The sequence below is a fragment of the Cupressus sempervirens genome, chromosome 5 (assembly GCF_028749045.1).
Source record: "Cupressus sempervirens isolate cs-2001-9-10 chromosome 5, ASM2874904v1, whole genome shotgun sequence".
NCBI lineage: Eukaryota > Viridiplantae > Streptophyta > Pinopsida > Cupressales > Cupressaceae > Cupressus > Cupressus sempervirens.
In genome coordinates, this window is record NC_143122.1 from 433,161,841 (window position 1) to 433,182,277 (window position 20,437).

At 36.3% G+C, this 20,437-nt stretch overlaps 1 protein-coding gene across 1 annotated transcript in view; it reads left to right on the forward strand.

Annotated features, from left to right (window-relative positions):
- The window catches only part of LOC149556643 (3-dehydroquinate synthase), a 55,560-nt gene that overhangs the window by 22,581 nt on the left and 12,542 nt on the right, over window positions 1-20,437 (forward strand). The window contains exons 2-5 of the mRNA XM_089831060.1: window positions 7,286-7,433; window positions 7,820-7,987; window positions 8,081-8,307; window positions 8,394-8,517. Of these exons, the coding sequence (XP_089687186.1) occupies window positions 7,286-7,433; window positions 7,820-7,987; window positions 8,081-8,307; window positions 8,394-8,517 (667 nt within the window). The remainder of the gene's footprint in view (window positions 1-7,285; window positions 7,434-7,819; window positions 7,988-8,080; window positions 8,308-8,393; window positions 8,518-20,437) is intronic.

Here is a 20,437-nt window from a genome sequence, read left to right on the forward strand (position 1 = left end):
GAACTTAGCTAGCCTCTCGTTAATTTCTTCCATAGGAGGACAAGGTGTGTGCTTCACCCTGAGTTCCACTGACTTCACCACGTTGCTCACTATTTGTAGTATCCTTTTGTGATCCTTTTCATATTCCTTCACAAATCCAATAAAAGCACTGAGAGAGGAAAGGGTGCCCAAATGCTTTTTCTTGATAGCAACCTTTCCCAACTCATCCAACCTCGATCCAAAATCTGTCTCATTGATATCCTCTTCTCCGATGTCCTCAAAATCAAGGGCTGCTCCATTGTCATTCATCATGGTCGCAATGGAAGTGTCGATGCCTGGGTTGTGATGTGCAACTGCCTTTTGTATATCCTTTTATTGTACCGCCATTGGTATCGGTTATTCGCCTCATTTTCAAGAAGGGTGTTTTGGGCATCATATCCTCTTTGTCTTTCTTAGTGTTTGTTCGCTTGGGATTCTTACTTGCACTAACATCCTCCATGCTTGTCGCCCTATTACGGGATGGTAGAGTGGTGGACTAGAAGGCAAGTAGAGCCAAGGGAAGCAATCTTTGGACTAGAACGAAAGAGAAAAATCCGCTTAAGGACCCCTTTCAACTCTAAATGATTTGAAATTACCTTTAACAATAGCCAAGGGGGATTGTCCTTCCTTTAATCTGTCCCTCATCCGTATCATGTCCACTGTACCGATATTGGTGTCGGTTATTCTCTTCATTTTCGAGAAAAGGGTGTTTTGGGCATCATATCCTCTTTGTCTTTCTTAGTGTTTGTTCGCTTGGGATTCTTACTTGCACTAACATCCTCCATACTCGTTGCCCTATTACGGGATGGTAGAGTGGTGGACCAGAAGGTAAGTAGAACCAAGGGACTAGAACGAAAGAAGGATGTCAGCTTAAGGACCCCTTGCAACTCTAGATGATGAAAATTCAACTTAACCAATAATCGTACAGCGACTTTTTGGAATTAGGACTAGACCTCAAGAACTTCAAATCCACTTGCAAATCAGAAATTTATCATGTAATTCACCTCCAAATAAAATTACCCAACCTAGGGCAAAAATCGCAGCCTCTTGCAAAAATCATAATTTTATCTCCCACAAAAGTTGGCTCCCACAAAATTTGCCTTTCACAAATTTCGGCTCCCACAAATTTGGCTCCCACAAATTTCACTCTTCACAAAATTCGCCAAGCAAGAGTAGTGCAGATCTGCTCTTGCAAAATCGTCAACACCTTGAGAAGGAGAAGTGAGAAGTGAGGAGAAAATGGGAGAGAGGCCTCCTCTTATACCCAACTTTCTTACTTCCTCCAAGCTGGCCGACTTGGACCTTGGGAGCAAGAAAAACAATAATTAATGCAAAATTATGGCTCACAATTAAATACTTAGCTAAATATTAATTTTGCCAAAATGAAAATTGCTTTTTTAAATTGCCATTTGGACCAAAATTGCAAAAAGAAAAGAAATAATGCCTTAGAGGTGTTAAATATTTCCATTTAATGAAGATTTAGTAATTAATACGTCATTAAAATTAGATTTTGGCTAGCCATTTTTCAATATTAAATTACTAATTTCATTAAAGGCTAAAAAGTTTTCAAGGCAATTTAATCCATTTAAAGCCAAATTTTGCAATTTAAATCCCAATAGATTTAGCTATAAGCAATTTTAGCGTTTTAACACAAATAAAATTATTTCTCTAGAGCCTAAAATCGATTTTGCAATTTTATTTCACCATCACAAAAATTAATCTTTTTTCATTCACCCAAAAATATAAGATTTTCCAAAAGACCAAATTTAACAAAAATTTCATTTTTTGAAAATTATCCAAATTTATACAATTATATCCAAATTTTCAAAATAAAACGTCCAAATACAAAATCTACAATTTTATCCTGCCAAGTTGGAATTAACTTTGAAATTTGTTCGGCCTAAGGATAGAATTGGTGGCTCTGGAAAATCAAGTTAAAAAATCGGGTGAAAACAAGCTAAGTCTCTCCCACTGGCCTGAAGGGGTTCAAAGGCTCTAAATTCTTGAAAAATCAAAATTGTTGGACAATCCAAAAATTTGCCGAGTCGATAAAAAAAGGGGGGTTTCCAAAATTTTGGGGCAACGGTGTGAAAACCTCACAACAGTACCTTGTACAAATAATTTTCTAGGTGTTTTGCATCTAAACAAAATACTTGAAAGAAACAATGTAGATCATCTTTTGATCTTGAAGGTAAGAATACAAGACTGAAATTACTTATCTCATTTCTTTGCATATATATACGCATCCACATCCACCCCACCCCCCCAAAAAAAAAATCCCGCATCCTATATCTGCTTCAGAATCCGCATCCGAATCAGTAACTTAGGGTGTCACATAACTCACCAAGTTAACCTTCCAAGCTCAATGGTTCCAACTTGGTCCTTTTTTCATTAGGGATATAAAAGGAAACAGTAGAACATAAAACACAAAGATGTGCTGCTTGAGGCTTCTCACCTTTGAATGCCTCCTCACAATGTTTGAGGATGACCACGAAGAATATAGACATCTGAAAGATATGCTTTTGCCTAGAGACGCATGAGGAGACCTAACCTGAGGAATAGGTTTGGCTGTGATTAGGTTGGACCTGTTCTTCCTCTCTACAGCCACATTTGTTGAAGGCTGTAGGGCATTATTAGCTCCTCCTTGATTCTTGCTTCCTTACAAAAGCCTCCCCCTTTGAAGGTATACCACCCTTCAGTGTCATTCATTGATTCCTTAATCTTCTTTCCTGTTCTATTTCTGCAAGAGCCTTAACCTCTTGAATGTTTTTGAAGACCTTATTCTTGATCTTTAGGAAGAAAACGTAGGACTTTTTTTGTATTAGATATAAGCTGATTAAAAAATATCACAATTTGAGAGTTCACAACTATGACTGTTTATATAAAGTTTACATCACACTCCGAATGTCTTTTATATAATACAGAAAGAAGACTCATGAAAATTTTAACTGCAAAATAAAACATTATAACCAAAAGTATCATTAGTAGAAAGTATCATTTCTATGTTTATTGTTGCCTCGTCTCTCAATCCTGCGATCCAACCTGTATTTCCATCCATCCACCTGAGCATATTGTCATCCTATATCCTCTGTGTGTATGGGTGGATGATCCTCTCAGCAACTGGAGCAAAGGCTGCAGGAGGAGGAGCAACAAGAACTGGTGCAACAGCAACTGGATCTGCAACATAACGTCTTTTCCTCTGATTCTGTATCCTAAGTTCTGCCATGAAGTTTTGTAGAGCTATTTCAAAGGGAGTTCTTTCAGCTGAAGCCTGTGCCCATGTGTGACCATTAGAGTTTTCTTCTCTAAACACCCTGACAATGCCATCAAGGAGAAGATCCTCAGATTTCCTCCTTGCAAGTCTTATAGTGACTGATGCGTTCAAATTGATATTATGATGGATATATAGACCAAATAATCCCCAAATCTCTCTGGCCAACAAGCAGTCAAAGAACAGCGACTAAATATTTTCAGTTGTTCTACAAATAGTTCAAAGGCTGATATCACCATTGGGATGTTTTACTCAGAGCCTCTGGATAATCAGTCTCCAAAAGGGATATTTTTTCTTAGATTTGATATTGTGAGGACCATAAATTACTAAAGCAAGCAAGGCTGCCAGTGGGAGGGTTGAAGGTTAACAGTCCAGCAAGAGTTCAAGTGAAGAAAGATGTCATATCAAGAAGAAAGGAGTATATGTATTTAGCTGTAATGGCTGGAAGTGGGGAGCCATCCGCAGGAGAGGAAACAGGAGTCAGAACAAATGCAAGACTTAGGGAGGGAAAGGATTCGGCAGGTCTCTACCAGCATCGAATACGTTCTGAATTGTCCTCGTGTAATATCAAATTTTTACTTCATCATCTCCCACTCAATAAGTTTCCCATCAATAATAATGTCCCTCACCCTTGTAATACCTTTTGCTGCCCAATTCTCGGAAGAGCATCCTTGCAGCAGAGCAAGGGGCTTATCCTTGTATCTAAGATTACACCAAATGGACTTCTCACCAGATATAATATTATCATTAGTCAAGACTTGCTTTTGAGATAATAGGCATCTCACTAGATCCCATCATCTCTAGATTGCCTTAAACACTGCAGATCCAACAACTTCAATGGAGAATGAGCCTGTAATCAGATCACAGAGAGGGAGCCCTTTCTAGGATGAGCCTTCAACAGTGACTGCTCTGCTAATGTTTGTTTCTAATCAAAACTTTCCACAGTTCAGATCCCTCTAAGGCCTTGCAGATCCACTTAGCAGCAAGGGCTAATCCTTGTATCCTGAGGTCTTTCAAACCTGGCCTCAAACTCTTTTGCTCATTGTGCATCAACCTGACTTCACAACATGATATTTTTCCCCCTCTGCCATCTTACCATAGAAATGTCCTAATCTATTTGAGTATGTTTAAACTGTGACTGATTGAAAAACCATGCCTAGCTGTATTGTTTGTTCCATTTGCCTAATTTTTACCTATTATATTGCTTCCCCATTGCCACATCTCTCTCAGATCAGGGGAGACAGAGAATGGGATACCCAAGTTTCTGCTTGCCCCCCAGGTCAATTCATACTTGGAAAACCACAAGGGGGGATTGTCATCGCATCCTAGCACAATGGACTTAGAGAGTGATATTTTGCTTCCTGATGCTTAGCAGAAGACATCTAGTTTTTTCATTAGGTTTCTCAAAATTTCTTTTTCCAAAGTGAGAAGGATCACTGTATCATCTGCAGATTGGACGTTCAGTAGGTCTTCATTATTGGGTAGGGCAATTCCTTGCATCCTGGGAGAGATAGATTCGTCTCTTAACAAGTAGAAAAAGCATCTTCTGTTATCACAAATGAGGCTGGAGCAAATGGACAGCTTTGTCTAATGGACCTGGAGAGAAGAATAGATTCTGATTCCCACTCATTTACATCTACTTTGGCATTGGTGTCCCTCATAAGAATTTTCACCATCTGCTGAAAGTTACTCAGAAAACTGAGGTTGTCCAAAATCATGAAAATAAAGTCCCATTCAATCCTGTCATAGGCCTTTTCATCAGAGTTGCCGGAAACTCCTCTGTCCTTCCTTGGGTGCTCGTATCCCCATATCCAATTTCGAAATGTATTCCATACTGCCTGAATGCACGTCAAATATTGTACCCATGTCTGCCTAAAAAAACTTGATTTTCCAACCATGCCAAATACTATGGGATTTTCCAACCATGCCAAATACTATGGGATTTGATTTTTTAAATGATTTGATGTAAATCTTTCCAAATTTGATTTCAAAAAAAGCTTTATTAAAACAATATTAAAAAAATGGTTTAAACAAAACCTGCACCAAATGAGAAAGACAAATAAAATGTTTTTCTATTTCAGCAACCCATTTTTTCAGTTATCTTCTAATGCAACTCTACTATGTTTACAAATTGTGGAGTGTTAAATTAACTTATAAGTGTCAATATTGCTTTTGAAGTAATGAAAATCTCTTATAATAACTTAAAAACTATGTTAAATATATTTGTATGTTTTATTTATTAATGTTGTGTCCAGCCGTATCCATATTGGTGGTCTTAAAAAAATGGCCGTATCCGTACCCAATACCGTATCCGTATCCATGCAACTTTGCTTTTCATAGTCAATAAGAAGCATATTGGCTGTTTGATTAGAGTCCCTGGCTTAGCTCATAGCATTCCAGCATGGGATCAGGTTTTCTAAAACATACCTTCCCTTGACAAAACCAGATTGGGTAGAATTGAATGCTCTTGGTAGAACATCCTCTAGTCTGTTAGCAAGAATCTTAGCTAAGACCTTATAGGAGACATTTAATAGGGTAATTGGTCTCCAGTTTTTGATTAGTGTCTTATCCCCATCCTTAGGGGTCAGTTTGATGACTACTGAGTTGATCTCTTTTCCGAGAGATCCCTGCATAATGGCTTCTTTATATACCTGGTGCAGTTCCTCACTAATCCACTTCATGTTGGCCTTGTAAAGAAGTCTAGGACTTCTTCGAGGAATCATCAATAAAAGATACATTGTAATGCTATTTGAGAAGGAAGCTGAAGACATGGGCCAGGTCATGAATCTCTCTATAAATGCAATTTGTATGGTCTTCTATATTTTTTCAGAATTTGTTTGTATAGGGAAATGCTTCACAATTTGTGTGCAACTGTTGTCTTTCATTGTATTTGTTGCCACATTTTCTAGTTACAAATATCTTGTACTTTTATCAAAAAGATGTTTAACCCAACTGGCAATCAGTAGTCTTTTAAGCTCTATTTAATAGCATTACTTTTAGGGTAGACTTGCAGTTCTGGTAATTTTAAAGTAACATTTCTTTGTATAAGCAATTTTTAAGTGTAAAATAGGAAAATTGACAGAAACATCAATGTTTTGGGAACAGTGACTTACTTGACAACTTATTAATTTTAGTATTACCATAAGTAGAATTAATTCAATACCAAATTTGAATAGAAATGGCAATATGTCCCTGTTGCTTCTTTTAGCACTAATCTCCAAGATCTTGTCTATTTGATGTACTAATACAATTTTAGTTCAAGCTAACCATCTTCAAGAATCTGTAGTTATACACATTGGGGATTTTGATAACCTTTGTTTGAATGTACGATCTTACTAAATTTTTCTTCCCTCACCTTCAATATAAAAACAGTTTTGTGTAAGAACCATATGAAATTTGATTGGAAATTGTCAGGATTTGAATTATTAGTGGGTTATTTTCAAGCCTACATTTTATAGTCCTTTGATTCCTTACTATGAAATAGTCAGAAAGGTGTCATGCCGACTTTTGCATTCCTTGGTTCTTAATATTGATACATACACAACTGAAATGCATGGATTTGAATTTGTGGGGCACCAAAATGTGGATTTTAGTTGCTTTTAAGCATTAAGCCTTGGTCTAGTGTTAAACTACAAAGTAAAACTCTTAAGTGTATCTGACCAGCATTTGTTGATCCATTTCTCAACATAGAGGTGTGTGTATAACTTCAGATGCTAGTTGAGAACTTTTTGTGGTCACCTTTCATTTTGACTTGAGCTCATTTCTATGGGGGCTAAACATGTGTAGCAGAGGATGCAGACACTTGCCAGCCATTGCCCATTACTACATTAAAAGCAGAGATGTAAATGTCTGAATTTTAGAATAGCCAAGAGTTTTTCTTTATCTAATCTTGTAATTTATTTCTTAATATTATTTTTCCCCAAATAATGGCCCATTTATTATATTTGAGAGGATAATTATGATTTTCCTGAAAAATGTCTGCTTAAATTTCTGCAGGCATATTAAAGGACAAAAGGTTCTTATAGTAACAAACACAACTGTCGGTCCATTGTACCTGGAAAGAGTTGTGGCTGCAATAACTCATGGCTCAAAAACTTTAGTGGAAAGTGTTATTCTACCAGATGGAGAGAAGTACAAGGAAATGGTAACTGAAACATTTGTAGTCCATTGGCCAATCTCTATTGCTCTTTAATGAGTAAGCTTGCTTTTATATTTATCTGTTAGTCAAGAGGAGATTAAATTGACTACAACTATTTTCATTTGCAAGTCAAAAATTTAATTGCTCTGCTAGCTGAAATTAAAAATTTCCCAAGTCTTTCTATTTTCTGTTTTTTGTGGAGAGACTTTAGATGTCATTGCTCAACATGCCATTTTATGGTGGCATATATATTTTCTCCCTTTTCTAACATTTTTTTCCCTCTAAGTAAGGTCCAAGATTCAAGTAAGCCTGATTGTTTATATGATAGATCTGTTCTACATCTTAACTTTTGATATTTAACAACGATTCCTTTCTGGGGGGGATTGATTCAGGGGACTCTCATGAAGGTATTTGATAAGGCTATCGAGACACGAATGGATCGGCGCTGTACATTTGTTGCTCTAGGAGGAGGTGTGATTGGTGATATGTGTGGTTTTGCTGCTGCTGCCTTCCTCCGTGGAGTGAATTTCATTCAGATTCCAACAACACTGATGTCTCAGGTTTGATTATTGCATGGGTTCCAACTCAACTGTTTCCCTCTCAGCTTTGGAGCATTGTTTTCTGTTAATAAGTGCAATGCCTTGTGGGTACAGGTTGATTCTTCAGTTGGTGGAAAAACAGGAATAAATCATCCTCTGGGAAAGAACATGATTGGTGCATTTTACCAACCTCAGTGTGTACTAATAGATACAGATACGTTGCATACATTACCTGATAGAGAATTGGCTTCTGGTATTGCTGAAGTTGTCAAGTATGGTCTGATCAGAGATGCAAAATTCTTTGAGTGGCAAGAAAAAAATTTGAATGCTATGCTAGCAAGGTATTTTTAGCTCATCCCATAGCAAGTTTTAATATTATTTGAACATAGGTTCTCAATGGACACATATTCTACTCTGTGACGTGCAGGGATCCAAATGCTATGGCATATGCCATCAAGCGATCATGCGAGAACAAAGCTGAAGTTGTGGCATTGGATGAAAAAGAAGGTGGCCTAAGAGCCACATTAAATCTGGGACATACATTTGGCCATGTAAGTTGTTGATTTTGATTGTGTTTACAGTTTAAATGATATGCTTTCAATAGACATGGAGAAATTCATTGTTTTTTCTCTTTAGAATTCTGTAAGTTAACCATTTGTTACTGCTTTAATTAGATGATGGTCGATACTTTTGCAGTCTGTGTACCGGTCTACATAGTATTCTATGTCCTGAAGCATGCTTACAATGTTTGAAACCCTCATTATCTATTTTGATATTAGAATTCAATAATGTTTTCTTAAGCTAACAATGACATGCATGTAATAGACAAAATGACAGTTTCAATGCACATTCATTTGATTTTTTCTTTGTTACAATCATTATCAATTAACTCTAGTCTGCATCTGCATGTTATAGTCAACATAGTGTTTTACAAGAGTGAGTTGTGCACATGCTTCATTTATCTGGAGTGCAACTGCACGCTTAATTGAGTGACATGTGACTGTGCTTGGGCTCTAGTTAACTATTGCAATGGTTGGTGTGGTGTGGATTGTACACATTTATGATGCCGACATTCTTTTGACACAAAATTGTGTTTAGTCTTCTGAACAAAAAGAAAAAAACAACTAAATGATTCTGAGATGCAAGATAGGTCGGAGGAAGAATAAGAGCAACCCCAAGCACACCTTTTAAAATCTATCTTCAAAATATTCTGCCATTGTGAGTGTGCAGCAATAGGTTTTGGACCAAAAGTGTTGGCTTTGGCAAGGAGTATCTACATTGTGGCCTCATCATCATTGGCCAATTTACTATAGCAAATCCAAAATTTTGAATTGTGTGCATAAGTTTTGTGAAGTTTCCAGCTGTTGGTGTGAAGAGAGGTTTTCCTTTCTGGTTTCATCCTTTTAGTGTGAACAAGGCAAATTATTCATCACAAAATTCAACGAGTGCATACAAATAGATGAATAAATTGTTAAATTAATTTTTTAATGTGCACTCCACAAGGATCATCCAGTTTAAATTAACAAGATAGAAAACACTAAAACTATTTTATTTTGGTTGGACTTCCATACAAAAAGAATCAAGATAGTCTATATTCTAAGGTTATATCTTTGCTTGCTGGTCCTGCTAAGTATTTTGTGTCTACTTTATCATGTTTTAGTTTTATTTATATCTAGATGATGGGATTTCTGTCCATACCATCAATATGCTGTCACACATGGTCTACTAATCTACATTGAATGTCAAATAGAACTTTCAATGTGCACAGCCCAAAGATCTTTCAATCTAAATTAACAAGATAAAAAGTTTTAAATCTATTTTGTTTTCGTGAGGTTTTCATCCAAAGAGAGAATTTTACTGTTATGACAGGTGAGCGGTCTATAATTTGAGGTTATGTCTTCTTTTTATGGTTTAATTTTGAGCCTTTTTCTTATCTTAATTTTCTGCACAAGTAAACTGTTATTGTGAATATTGGTTGGTTATTTGGTCCAATAAACATTAAATAGTACATATTTTTCTACAGTGATGACCTTGTAGATTAGTTCTATGCAAAGAAATAGTCCACTTTCTTGGATAAACGCTTGAATTTAATGCTAATATGGGCTCTCTATCATATCATTGCTTTGCTCGATGAATATGACAATGCTATAATTTCATTTTCTGACACTCATTACTGGAAGTGAAGAGGCAATGTTATGCATCGTTCTTCTTTTGTCTTCATAACATTTTATTGTTCTCTCAAGTTGTAGTACAAATGTCAAAAACCCTTGGCTGTATAAAAGCATCAGCCTGATGTTTATATGTAACCCAGTATTGCACTGAGATGTCTAATCTTTGTGACATCAAAATCTTAGTCATTGTGATTTTGTATGCTTATATCGATATTATGTATATCTATCCTAAAATGTGTTTTTTTCTCCATCTTCTATTTCTACTTTATATGATTCAGTTTTTGACTTAATTTGAAGGTCTGGTTTAATAGCAAAACTTTTGAACGTGACTTTGTTTTGCACTTCGAATCTTTGAAAATGCATAATTCATACCCATTTGACTCTGCTTGTTATGAGAAATGGTTTCTTTTTTATTGATTGATTATATTTTTATTTGGATGATATATATTCTTTTAAGTTTCCTACTTGAAAATTTGGCATTAATAAATTGTTTTTTCCTTTTATGCCATTGAAATGGAAACATGTTTATTGCAGTTGTTTTGAGCTCTTACTAAAGTTTTCAAATTTTGTTACAGTAGTCAACATTCTTTATATTAACTAAGTTGCACTTTGGATTTTGGTACGGATGCGGGTTCGGAATTCATCCAAATTTTCTGACTTGTTTTGGGTTTCTCGGTACATTATGTGTGTATGTGTGTGTATGCAGCAACAAATAAGGTCATACTCAAATGTAGGCAAGAAGTTTTTCTTTTCATTCACAAATGCACAAATGACATATATAACAACCTTTTTCGTTGTTTTAATGGTCACTTCTAGAGTTGGAGGACCGAATAGACCTAAGTTCTTAGTTACCGATTTGGGATACGAATCCGATTCAGGCATGTGAATCGGATTCGTGAGTGTGTATATATATATATATATATATATATATATATATATACATTATATATATTTATTCCAAGTTTGGCTTGTGGGTCCTTGGGGATTCATGACAAATTTGTGTGGATTCATATGGATTCATGAGGATTTGCGTGGATTCACGATAGATTCGTGCAAGTTCCTTGTTTTGGACTGTGGATTCATCTGGATTTGCAGTCTGCAAATCCAGATGAATCCACAGTCCAAAACAAGGATCTTGCCCGAATCCGGATGAATCTTGGCACAAATCTAGATCTGGATTGGATTCGAATCTGAATTCAGCCTCCTAGGCACGAATCCGGTAACTAAGCTTAAGTTGGTAGAAGACTTTATGAGAAGTCAATGAAAATGATGTTTTCAGTCAGATTTGTGCTAGATTGCTCCATCCAAACTAAAAGTCTTTCAAATTCATCCAAATTCTCTCCAGGTACTTCTAAGAGAATTTGAGCAAATTTGCCTGACTATGGCAAGATTTTGCGCAAATTCAAACCAAATCCAGCTTTACAACAAACCGAATCACAAATTCCACCTTCTAGAAGTGAATGTGGCAACTTAGTATATTAATAATGTTTTGGAACCTAGTGTTGTTAGTAACATTTTACGATCCACTCACATCATAGAAGGCTAGAGGCCTACTCAGATATCTTTCAGTTGTTTTATTGTTACTTTTTTTTTAACTTAGCAATAACTTTAACTTCAGACAAAACTTTTACAAAGGAGCATTTAGTAGGCCAAGCTTACATGCTACATCACATTTTACTATTTTAGACAAACTTCCTGTTTGGATTGTTAATGGGCTGAACCCTCTATTTTATTTTCTCTCTATATTTCTATGTTACGAAAATGCCTTAAGTTTTAAAAAAGGTGTTGTTTGTTTGTTTTTCAACATTTTATAATGGTTTTTTAAATCCAATTCTTTCTAATTTAAATATTGATTATTTTGTAAAATATCATACTTTTAGTTTTCTAATTTTTTCCCTAAAACATTTTTTTGCTGCTATGGGATTAAGAAACTTTTCATCATCCTAGTTAGTTCCATCTTTCAACCATTTTTATATAAGAAAAGTCTAATTTGTACATTTTGACATGTATGCATAGACATATTTATGGATGACGTTTGATCCAATACAAATTTTCATCCGTTACCGCAAAATTATGCTCTTTCTTTTCTCTATCTTGGGTGCTTGAGTCTTTGAGTGACTTTAACGTGGTATCAAAGCTTTGGATCTGCAAATTCTTTTCTTAAATTTGAGAGGGTATTTTTGAATGAGCTTTTGATAGGTTGTGTATAAGGTGAAATGTGAAGCAATGGAAAATGGCTCAATTACTTCACATTTTGGGGTTTGGAAGTTAACTTTATACCTCAAAGAGAAGTTAACAAGATCGATCCTTTCAATTCCAACTCTAAGGTAATTAGATCTAAGAAGATAATTGCAATTCAAATGATAAAGGAGCACTGATGCAATTAGAGAAAGAATGCAAGACTCATAAAGCCCTAATGTAGCAAGGGATGTGAATTACAATTAAGATTATAGCTATAGAAAGTAGATGTGATGAAATGGAGAAAGCAATTAAATGACTTACCTTGAAAAGTGAGATAGAATATTGGATCCGATTTTCTTTTGTGCAACTTGAAACAATGAACATATCTGGTTCCAAACGTGAAACAACAAGGTCTCCAAAACCCAAAAATCTTTCAGCTCTTAGTCAGGATCAATCTGGAGAGAGGTTAGGGTCATACTGCGTCCCTAGCGTTTTGTGTCCGATTGTGAAACAACTTCTATATCTTTAAAGTTTTCCAAAAAGGGTATCTAAACCTGTGCTTTGTTTTTTCTTTCGAGATCTGCAACATGCAAGAAAAATGGTTATGTTTTGTCAATGGGGGGTTTGCCTTGGTCAAACCCCAATTTAGAAATTAACCTTGAAATTGAAATAATTGAAATGCTAGAAATGTAATATAGAAGGATGAATGTAGAAGCCCTTCCTTGATGACAAGCTCCACTGTCAACAATGAAGGAAGTTGGATCTTGAAGGTTGTAGGATGAATATGGAAGAGATGATGAAGCCTCCAAATGAAATCTTTAAAGCTCCTTGAAAGCACCCTGAATGCAAAAGATCTCTCCAATGGCTTGCAAAAAATCTCCTTGAATGTACTTAAAGATGGCTTGAATGCTTTAGTGCTTGTGCATGTAAATGATGAATGTGTGTATGGATTATGAATGCCAAAATGACACAAATGGATATGTTTATAAAGGATGCGGAATAAACTTTCTCCCATCGGTAGACTGAGAAAGAAATTAATACCTCGGATCAACCCAATGCATGGGCCAAAAAGGGAACCCAAAAATGGGTCACTATCTTAGGTCATCAATGATGCACTGCATCCCTGATTCCTTGGCACAAAAAACCCCCAAGATTCCCTCGATGTCCCAAAATAGGTCTTGGTTTTGGGAAATTAGGTGCAAATCTCAAGGAAACTCAATTTCGATGCAAAAAAGAAATTCTGAGTGATTGGAAGAAGGCAAGGGAGGGCCCAAGTGGACAGGGATGACCTTGAGCTTTGTACCATGAAATGGGAATATCAAGGAGGATCTATTAGGTCCTACCCTAATTCCATCTATGAGGAATAAAAAGAGATGAAAATAAATGGGAGAATTGCAAAGTAGATGCAAGCCTAGCATTAAATTGAAGTGCTTCCAATTTGTGATGATACACTTAGCCCCCAATTTAGCAAGAGTTTGGGCTCCATCCAAACTCTTGGTAAATTAGAGCACAAGACATGAGACAATCTTATCATAATCAAGTAGACAAAGAATCCATCAAGCCCCGAAGGGATTTAGTCTTTGCTAACTCCAAGATCATAATAAGAGAGAAATCATTGACAAAGAGAAGCAAAGCAAGATGGGGTGTGATTAATTCGCCCAATGAGAAGTGTTACATCTCATTGTGAATCACGCAAACATAAAAAATAAAAAATAAAAAAGTGTTACCCGTGTATGGGACTCAGCATATTATATTTGAATGCATTACTCGTGTATGAAATTTATCATATATTTTTGAATGCATCACTCATTGTATGGGATTCAACACATTTGAATGTGCAAAAGAAAGAGAGACCCCATTGTAGGGATGCTCACTTCCTCAAAGAAATCAAAGGTGTGCATGGAGAATCCATTCTTTAGGATTGCGCTAAATCCATAAGGTGATGCACAAGTGTATGTCTAGGCTATTAAGTAAGTGCGTGTGTGCAAAAAGTGAATAGAGTGAATGCCCCTACGTTAAAGTCATTGCTAACACTTCAATAGGAGTAATGCCTGTAATAGAGTATACGTACATCCACTTAGAGACGTTTCCACTATGAAATGCCTCCAAGAGAAAATAATTCAAGGGAAATAATTGCATAACATTTAGAGAGCACAAAAGGGATCTACTAACTTTGGGGTAACTATGATCATGAGATAACATATGTCAATATTATTGCAAATGAAATTTCATCATTCTCCGAAGGAAGTAAAACTACAACACAATGGAAGGAAGACACGTAAGAGTTATGAAGAAGAGTATTTTTGGACTTTCATAATGGAGACAAAAATGAATTGGTCCTACCATGTCACAAATCGAAGCAGACCAACACAAGGATACATTAACAAACACTGACACATGTATAACACAACATATAACAATATATAGAAGAATGCAGATGCAAATAGAAGAATGATACAACATGTTGATTCTTATATCACCTTGCGCCAATTGAGCAACCAAGGTGGTCTTGTAATGTCCCCTTTCTAGCATTCATAGCATGATGTTGTCGTTAGCCTATTTCCCCACAGTCCCGTAGGCTAACTAGGACATTAAAGGGGCTTAGAGGCCATTTGGCCTAGACAATTTCAGTTGCAGGTCTTTCTGAGGGGTTCTGGGGCAACTTTGGGCATACTTACTATTTATAGTAAGTCATCTTGGACATGGCCGGACATTCAGTCACAGTGGTATGTCGATGGTAATTGTTTAAAATCGACAGGAAAACTTATTTATCATTGATAAGATTTGTTATGCATTGATAAAGCCATTTTATAAAGTTAAATTTAAATAGTTAACTTTATTAATGCATAGACTATAGTTTGTGGGAAATATTTAAATTAAAAGAGTTCCCTTTATTTTTATAACACATTGGAGACATAAGGTACATAAAGGGAGTTATGTTTTATCCCACATTGAGAAAACGAAAGATTGAGCTCTTGTGAGAACACTATAAAAGAAATGGAAGAGCTTTTTTTTGTATGCTTGGATGAAGATTAATGTTATGTTGCTGGATATCTGATTATCGAGCTTGGAGGACGGAATCCCTCTTTGCTAGCATTCTCTTCGCTGTTGGAAGACACAGTCAGGAGGATCAAGGGTGTTTTCACTTCAGGAAACACACTGAGTTTCATTTGGGGCGTTCGCATAAAGAAATTTACAAGGGTTGGAGATGCAGATCTGAAGTTAGTTATTGCTATAGTGCCGCACGAACAGTATTTTGCTACAGTCGGCATGAACAGTATTTTGCTACAGTACGGCGTGAACAGTGTTGGTATCAAGTTTACTTGTTTTTCCGGCTGATTAGAAGTTTGGAGGGCTACCGACTACATCTGCAAAATACTACAGCAACTAATTCCAGGTTTCTTCTGTCAAATTTTGATACTTTGCATAATAATTGTTGAATACAAGTCTGAATAGTTGTTGCAGCCTTTAAGGCAGCTGTAAGTGCACATTTACATTTAAAAATCACCCTTTATCAGCAGATTGAAAGAGTTTCTAGATTTTTCATATACGGTTGAATGTGTGCCAAGTGTTTGTGAAAATGTTATGATGTGTATTATGCATTTTAATGTCACTTCATAGTTGTTCGTAAATCTACTCATTGGAAAGCAATTTATTGAGGAAATCAGCTTTATGAGTTTGCATACAAAGTGTTTGACAATATTCCTTAAGTTAAATTTCTACAAGTCAAAGTTCAAATCAGGGGAGGATATTACAGTTCTAAAGAAATATAAACAAACATAAAGCAAGTACAATATGGGGGAAGCACATCACAACAGGCAAACACAAAAAAGCTACTATGCTAGAGCAATCACTCAAGCACATTGTCCACCTCCCCAGTCTCGGTTTGTATCTTTTAGAGGAGGTGGACAACTTGCAAGAGGAGCAACATCCAACATAGCAGGAACTATAGCCAAGTTTGAACAGGAACCCCCTTGAGAGTCTCTATGCTCAAGACTAGATGTAAGTGAAAATTGTTTTGAAAGCATGTTAGGAAAATCATTATCAAGATCAATAGTATCATATTCATCATCATTAGAATCTGTAGGATCTTCTAATGTATCTTCTTCATCAAGAGTAATAGCAATAGAACCCAAAATATGAATATCATGGTTATCTATTTCATCATTATTATTGACTTCCTCCATAGACATAGGTTGGTCAAAGGAAGGAGAAGAAGAATGAGAAGCATGCAATAAGTCTTTAGCTCTAGCTTGATGCTTCTTTCAATGATTTTAGCTCTAGAAGTTGGTTGCAAAGAAGAATGATCAATAGACATTGATTCCTTTCCATCTTCAAATGGGAGAGGAGAAGGAATCTTGGCAAGTTGAGATGCAAGAGGAGGAACCACACTAGGTAGCATATCAGATATAGGAGATGGTTTCTCATTAGAAATTGAAGAATTTGAAGAAAGAAGTGTAGGTAAAAGACCACAAGTAAGATCCTTAGGCATACTCAACTCAACAATCTTTCTATGCCTATAATCTTGATATGATTGGAAAAGATTATCAGGACGAGTGAGTGTAGTAGGAATATAAGGCCAAAAGAAGTCAAGTGTAGCATAATTTTGAGGCCTAGAAGGATGATAAAAACTTTGATTGATCGTCTTAATCTCACCATCATTAGGGGACTATGATAAAAACTTTGATTGATCGTCTTAATTTCACTATCATGAGGGAACTTGATGCACTTATGGATAGGAGACGCAATGAATTTCATTGAAGTCAACTAAGGTAAACCAAGCTTCCCTTGGAATTGATCAGAAGTAGGAATGACAACAAAGGTACTATTCACCACTTTACCACAAAGTTCAAGAGACAAGGAAATGAAACCATAAGGTCGATACAAGAAACCATTACAAGTTTGAATCCAAGTACCGGTTGAATCATAAAACTGCAATTGTTTGGCAAAAAGATGTTCCTCAGTGATGACCATGGAAGTAGGATCAACAAGACAACCAAAAGAAGAATACTTAGCAACCCTAGCAGCAATGTAAAGAGGACCATCAGGAGTATGAATAGTTTCAGAATGATCAAAGGTAATTGTGTAAGGTCTTTAACACGCTTAAGAGAAGGTTTAGGTTTAGGTTGACCTGGAGGTTTAGATTGAATCTTAGGTTTAGGTTGAGGTACATGCCTCACAATGTCAATGGTATGGTCATCCTCTTCCCTTAGTTGTTCATAAGTAGTGTTTGTAACAAAGGAAGAAGAAGGTTGAGCAATCCTATTACTAGTGTGTTGAGGCAAAGCATTGGTGTAGATTTAAAGATTTTGAATAGGAGATGCCATGAAGTTGTTCCCACTATCATGATTATCAACAAACAAAGCATTGGAATCAATCAAGTCTTGAATTTTATGTTTCAAGGTATAACACTGTTCAGCATCATGGCGAGGTTGATGATGACATTGATCATAGTTGGAAAATTCTCGCTCAGCAACAACTCGCCAAGATCTCCCCCCCCCCCCCCCCCAAAAAAAAAAAAAAAATCGGGAAAAACTTAGGAACCTAAAAAACAACTTAAATTTAATTAAAAATATTTTTTTTTACAAAATTCAATGAAGAGATGCATGTAATGAGTTAATTAAAGAGAACACAAAAGAAACAAACAAAATTTAAATATATATAGACATAGTTCAAAATAGTGCCGGTAAGTGGCCGATATATCAATTTCTCATAAGAAGTTTGGAGTGACGAGAAAATACAAGTTTTTCGCACCACAATCTCAGTCGAGAAGTTTGAAACTTACCGCCAAGAAGTGGCATACTTCTCCTGAGAAGTTGGAAAAATCTCACGAGCAACCCAATGAGTACCATTTAGTGGCCCATTTTAAAATTTGTAGCTTTTGCAGGAGAGAAGGGTTTGGTGGAGAGAAATAGTCATTGGAAGCCTTGTAGATTTATTGCAAGTGGATACAAAGAGATGTTTGAAAAAAATACCAATTCAAAAGAGGGTGGTTTTGCACCGAGATTGGATGACATTTAGGAAGAGGGCAGTGAGAGTGAGGACACTTAGGACACTAAGAGTGAAGATATAGAAGATAAGGAGTCATTGCTAGTGCCAACACCAACTACATCTAGGATACAACCACAACCACAATGGACTGCTAGGGCTAGACCCCTTCCCACTCTCATAGTTTTTACTAGAGCTATTGGGAAGGGGAAGAGGAAGGTGTAGACTAATTTTATATTGTACTTGACATTTGTATTTGTTTATCTTTTTACAATGGCAATTTGCTATTTTTAGTTTGCTTTAGACTTCAGAGTCTTTAACTTAGCCATTGACATTGCACATGAGGATGCAATTTTGTTATGTATTGCATTTATATAATATCTAGATCAGCTTGTTTGGTTTGTTTACTCATTTACTAACTCATTAGATGCATCTCCTTATTGAATTTTGCAAAAAAATGCATTTTAACTAAATTTAATTCATTTATTAAATTCCCAATATTTTCCCGAGAAGTTATAGATTTATCACCGATATTTGTTGAGATATTTTTCCCTTGTCAATAAGTTGCAGAGAACGGGATTTTGAATTATGTATATAAATCTAAGATACTGATGTGTGGCATTTTGGCTAAGATGCGGGTGTGGATGCGCGGGGATGTGTGGATGTGTTTGGAAGTGGCACGGAGATGGGTAGGAAGCGTGGCCGCTGCCTATGGATGCTTGGGAAAGCATCCTCAGAGCATCCATCAAGCATCTGGGTGAATCCGTGGAGCTTCTGGACTATATACTCTCCTCTGCGAATATGGCTAACTGGATCCCCTATTCTCTTCCTCCTTCTAATCCCTTCCTTTTGATGTTTTGCTTCTCCATCATAATCTCCTCCCCCACACCCTCCCCTCAAATGGGAGACTAGAACACTTGTTTACTGGTCTAAAGCTTACTGTTTTGAAATGCAATCAATATACATTGCCAAACTGACTATGAAAACTTAGGGAAACTCAATCAATTTTTTGCAGTATTATAATGTCATATAGATGAACTATTTCAGTCATTGACACTGACAACATACTTAGTTATACAGATGTAGCTGAAAACAATTAGATTTCTTAATTGTTACACTAAGTTAGTCAAACAAGGCTTATTAAAAAACTTACCTATAGTTAAGCCTTCAAATTTTTAAACAAAATCTCGTCGTTCTAGAAGCCAAGGATAAGTGTACCATGTGTTTTGTTGTTTACCTTCTATATTGTGTGTTGCTATTGACAAATATTAGCTTATACAAAATAATTTTGATTAAGTCTTTGATGCTTTTCCCATGTTATGCCTCGATAGTTTTAGGACTGACACACCAAGCAAATATATTCAAAAACTAAATTTGCATACATAAATTATAGTGCGTGTGTGTGTATATATATACCCAAACGCATCCAAAATCCCCCCAAAAGAAATCCGCGCATCAACACCCCATGCTCGCATCAGCATCAGAACTAGCATTGGTAACTTAGATATAAATACATAGTGGATACAAAATTGCTTTCTCATGTGGAATGTTGATGGCAGAAAGAAAAATAGAAAATAGTTTTTGTCAAACTAGAAGTAAATACATCATTACAATCACATCTTCCTCTTCCTAGCTCTACTAGCAAAAAAGGGAGGGGGTATAGGCCTAGAAGAGGAGCCCTGTACTGGGCGTGACTGTGAAGTCCGTGGCTGTGCCTCCTCGCTCGTCATCCCTACTGACTCACTCTCTGTCCTAGATGTATCTCCTCCTGCTTGTGGTATTGGTAATGATTCCTCGTTTGACTCCTCATCGTCCTCGTCCTTAGTGTCATCCAATTGGAAATCCAATTTAGCCCCCTCCTCCTCCATGGCTTGCCTCTCCAAATCAAAGATGTCATTCGCTGAAAACAATGGACCTAGCTCCTATGCCATCCAATTAGAATAAGGATCTATATCATCCAAAACAAGTGAACCAAGTACTGAACACTATGCCTTTTTCATGTGCAACTTAAGATTGTATTGCACATAAACAAGGTCATTGATTTGTTTTTAAGTTAATTTGTTTCTTTTATTTGTGTGGATGGACTCAAGCTCGCTCCAATTGCCCTCACAATGTGATACACTACAAGACT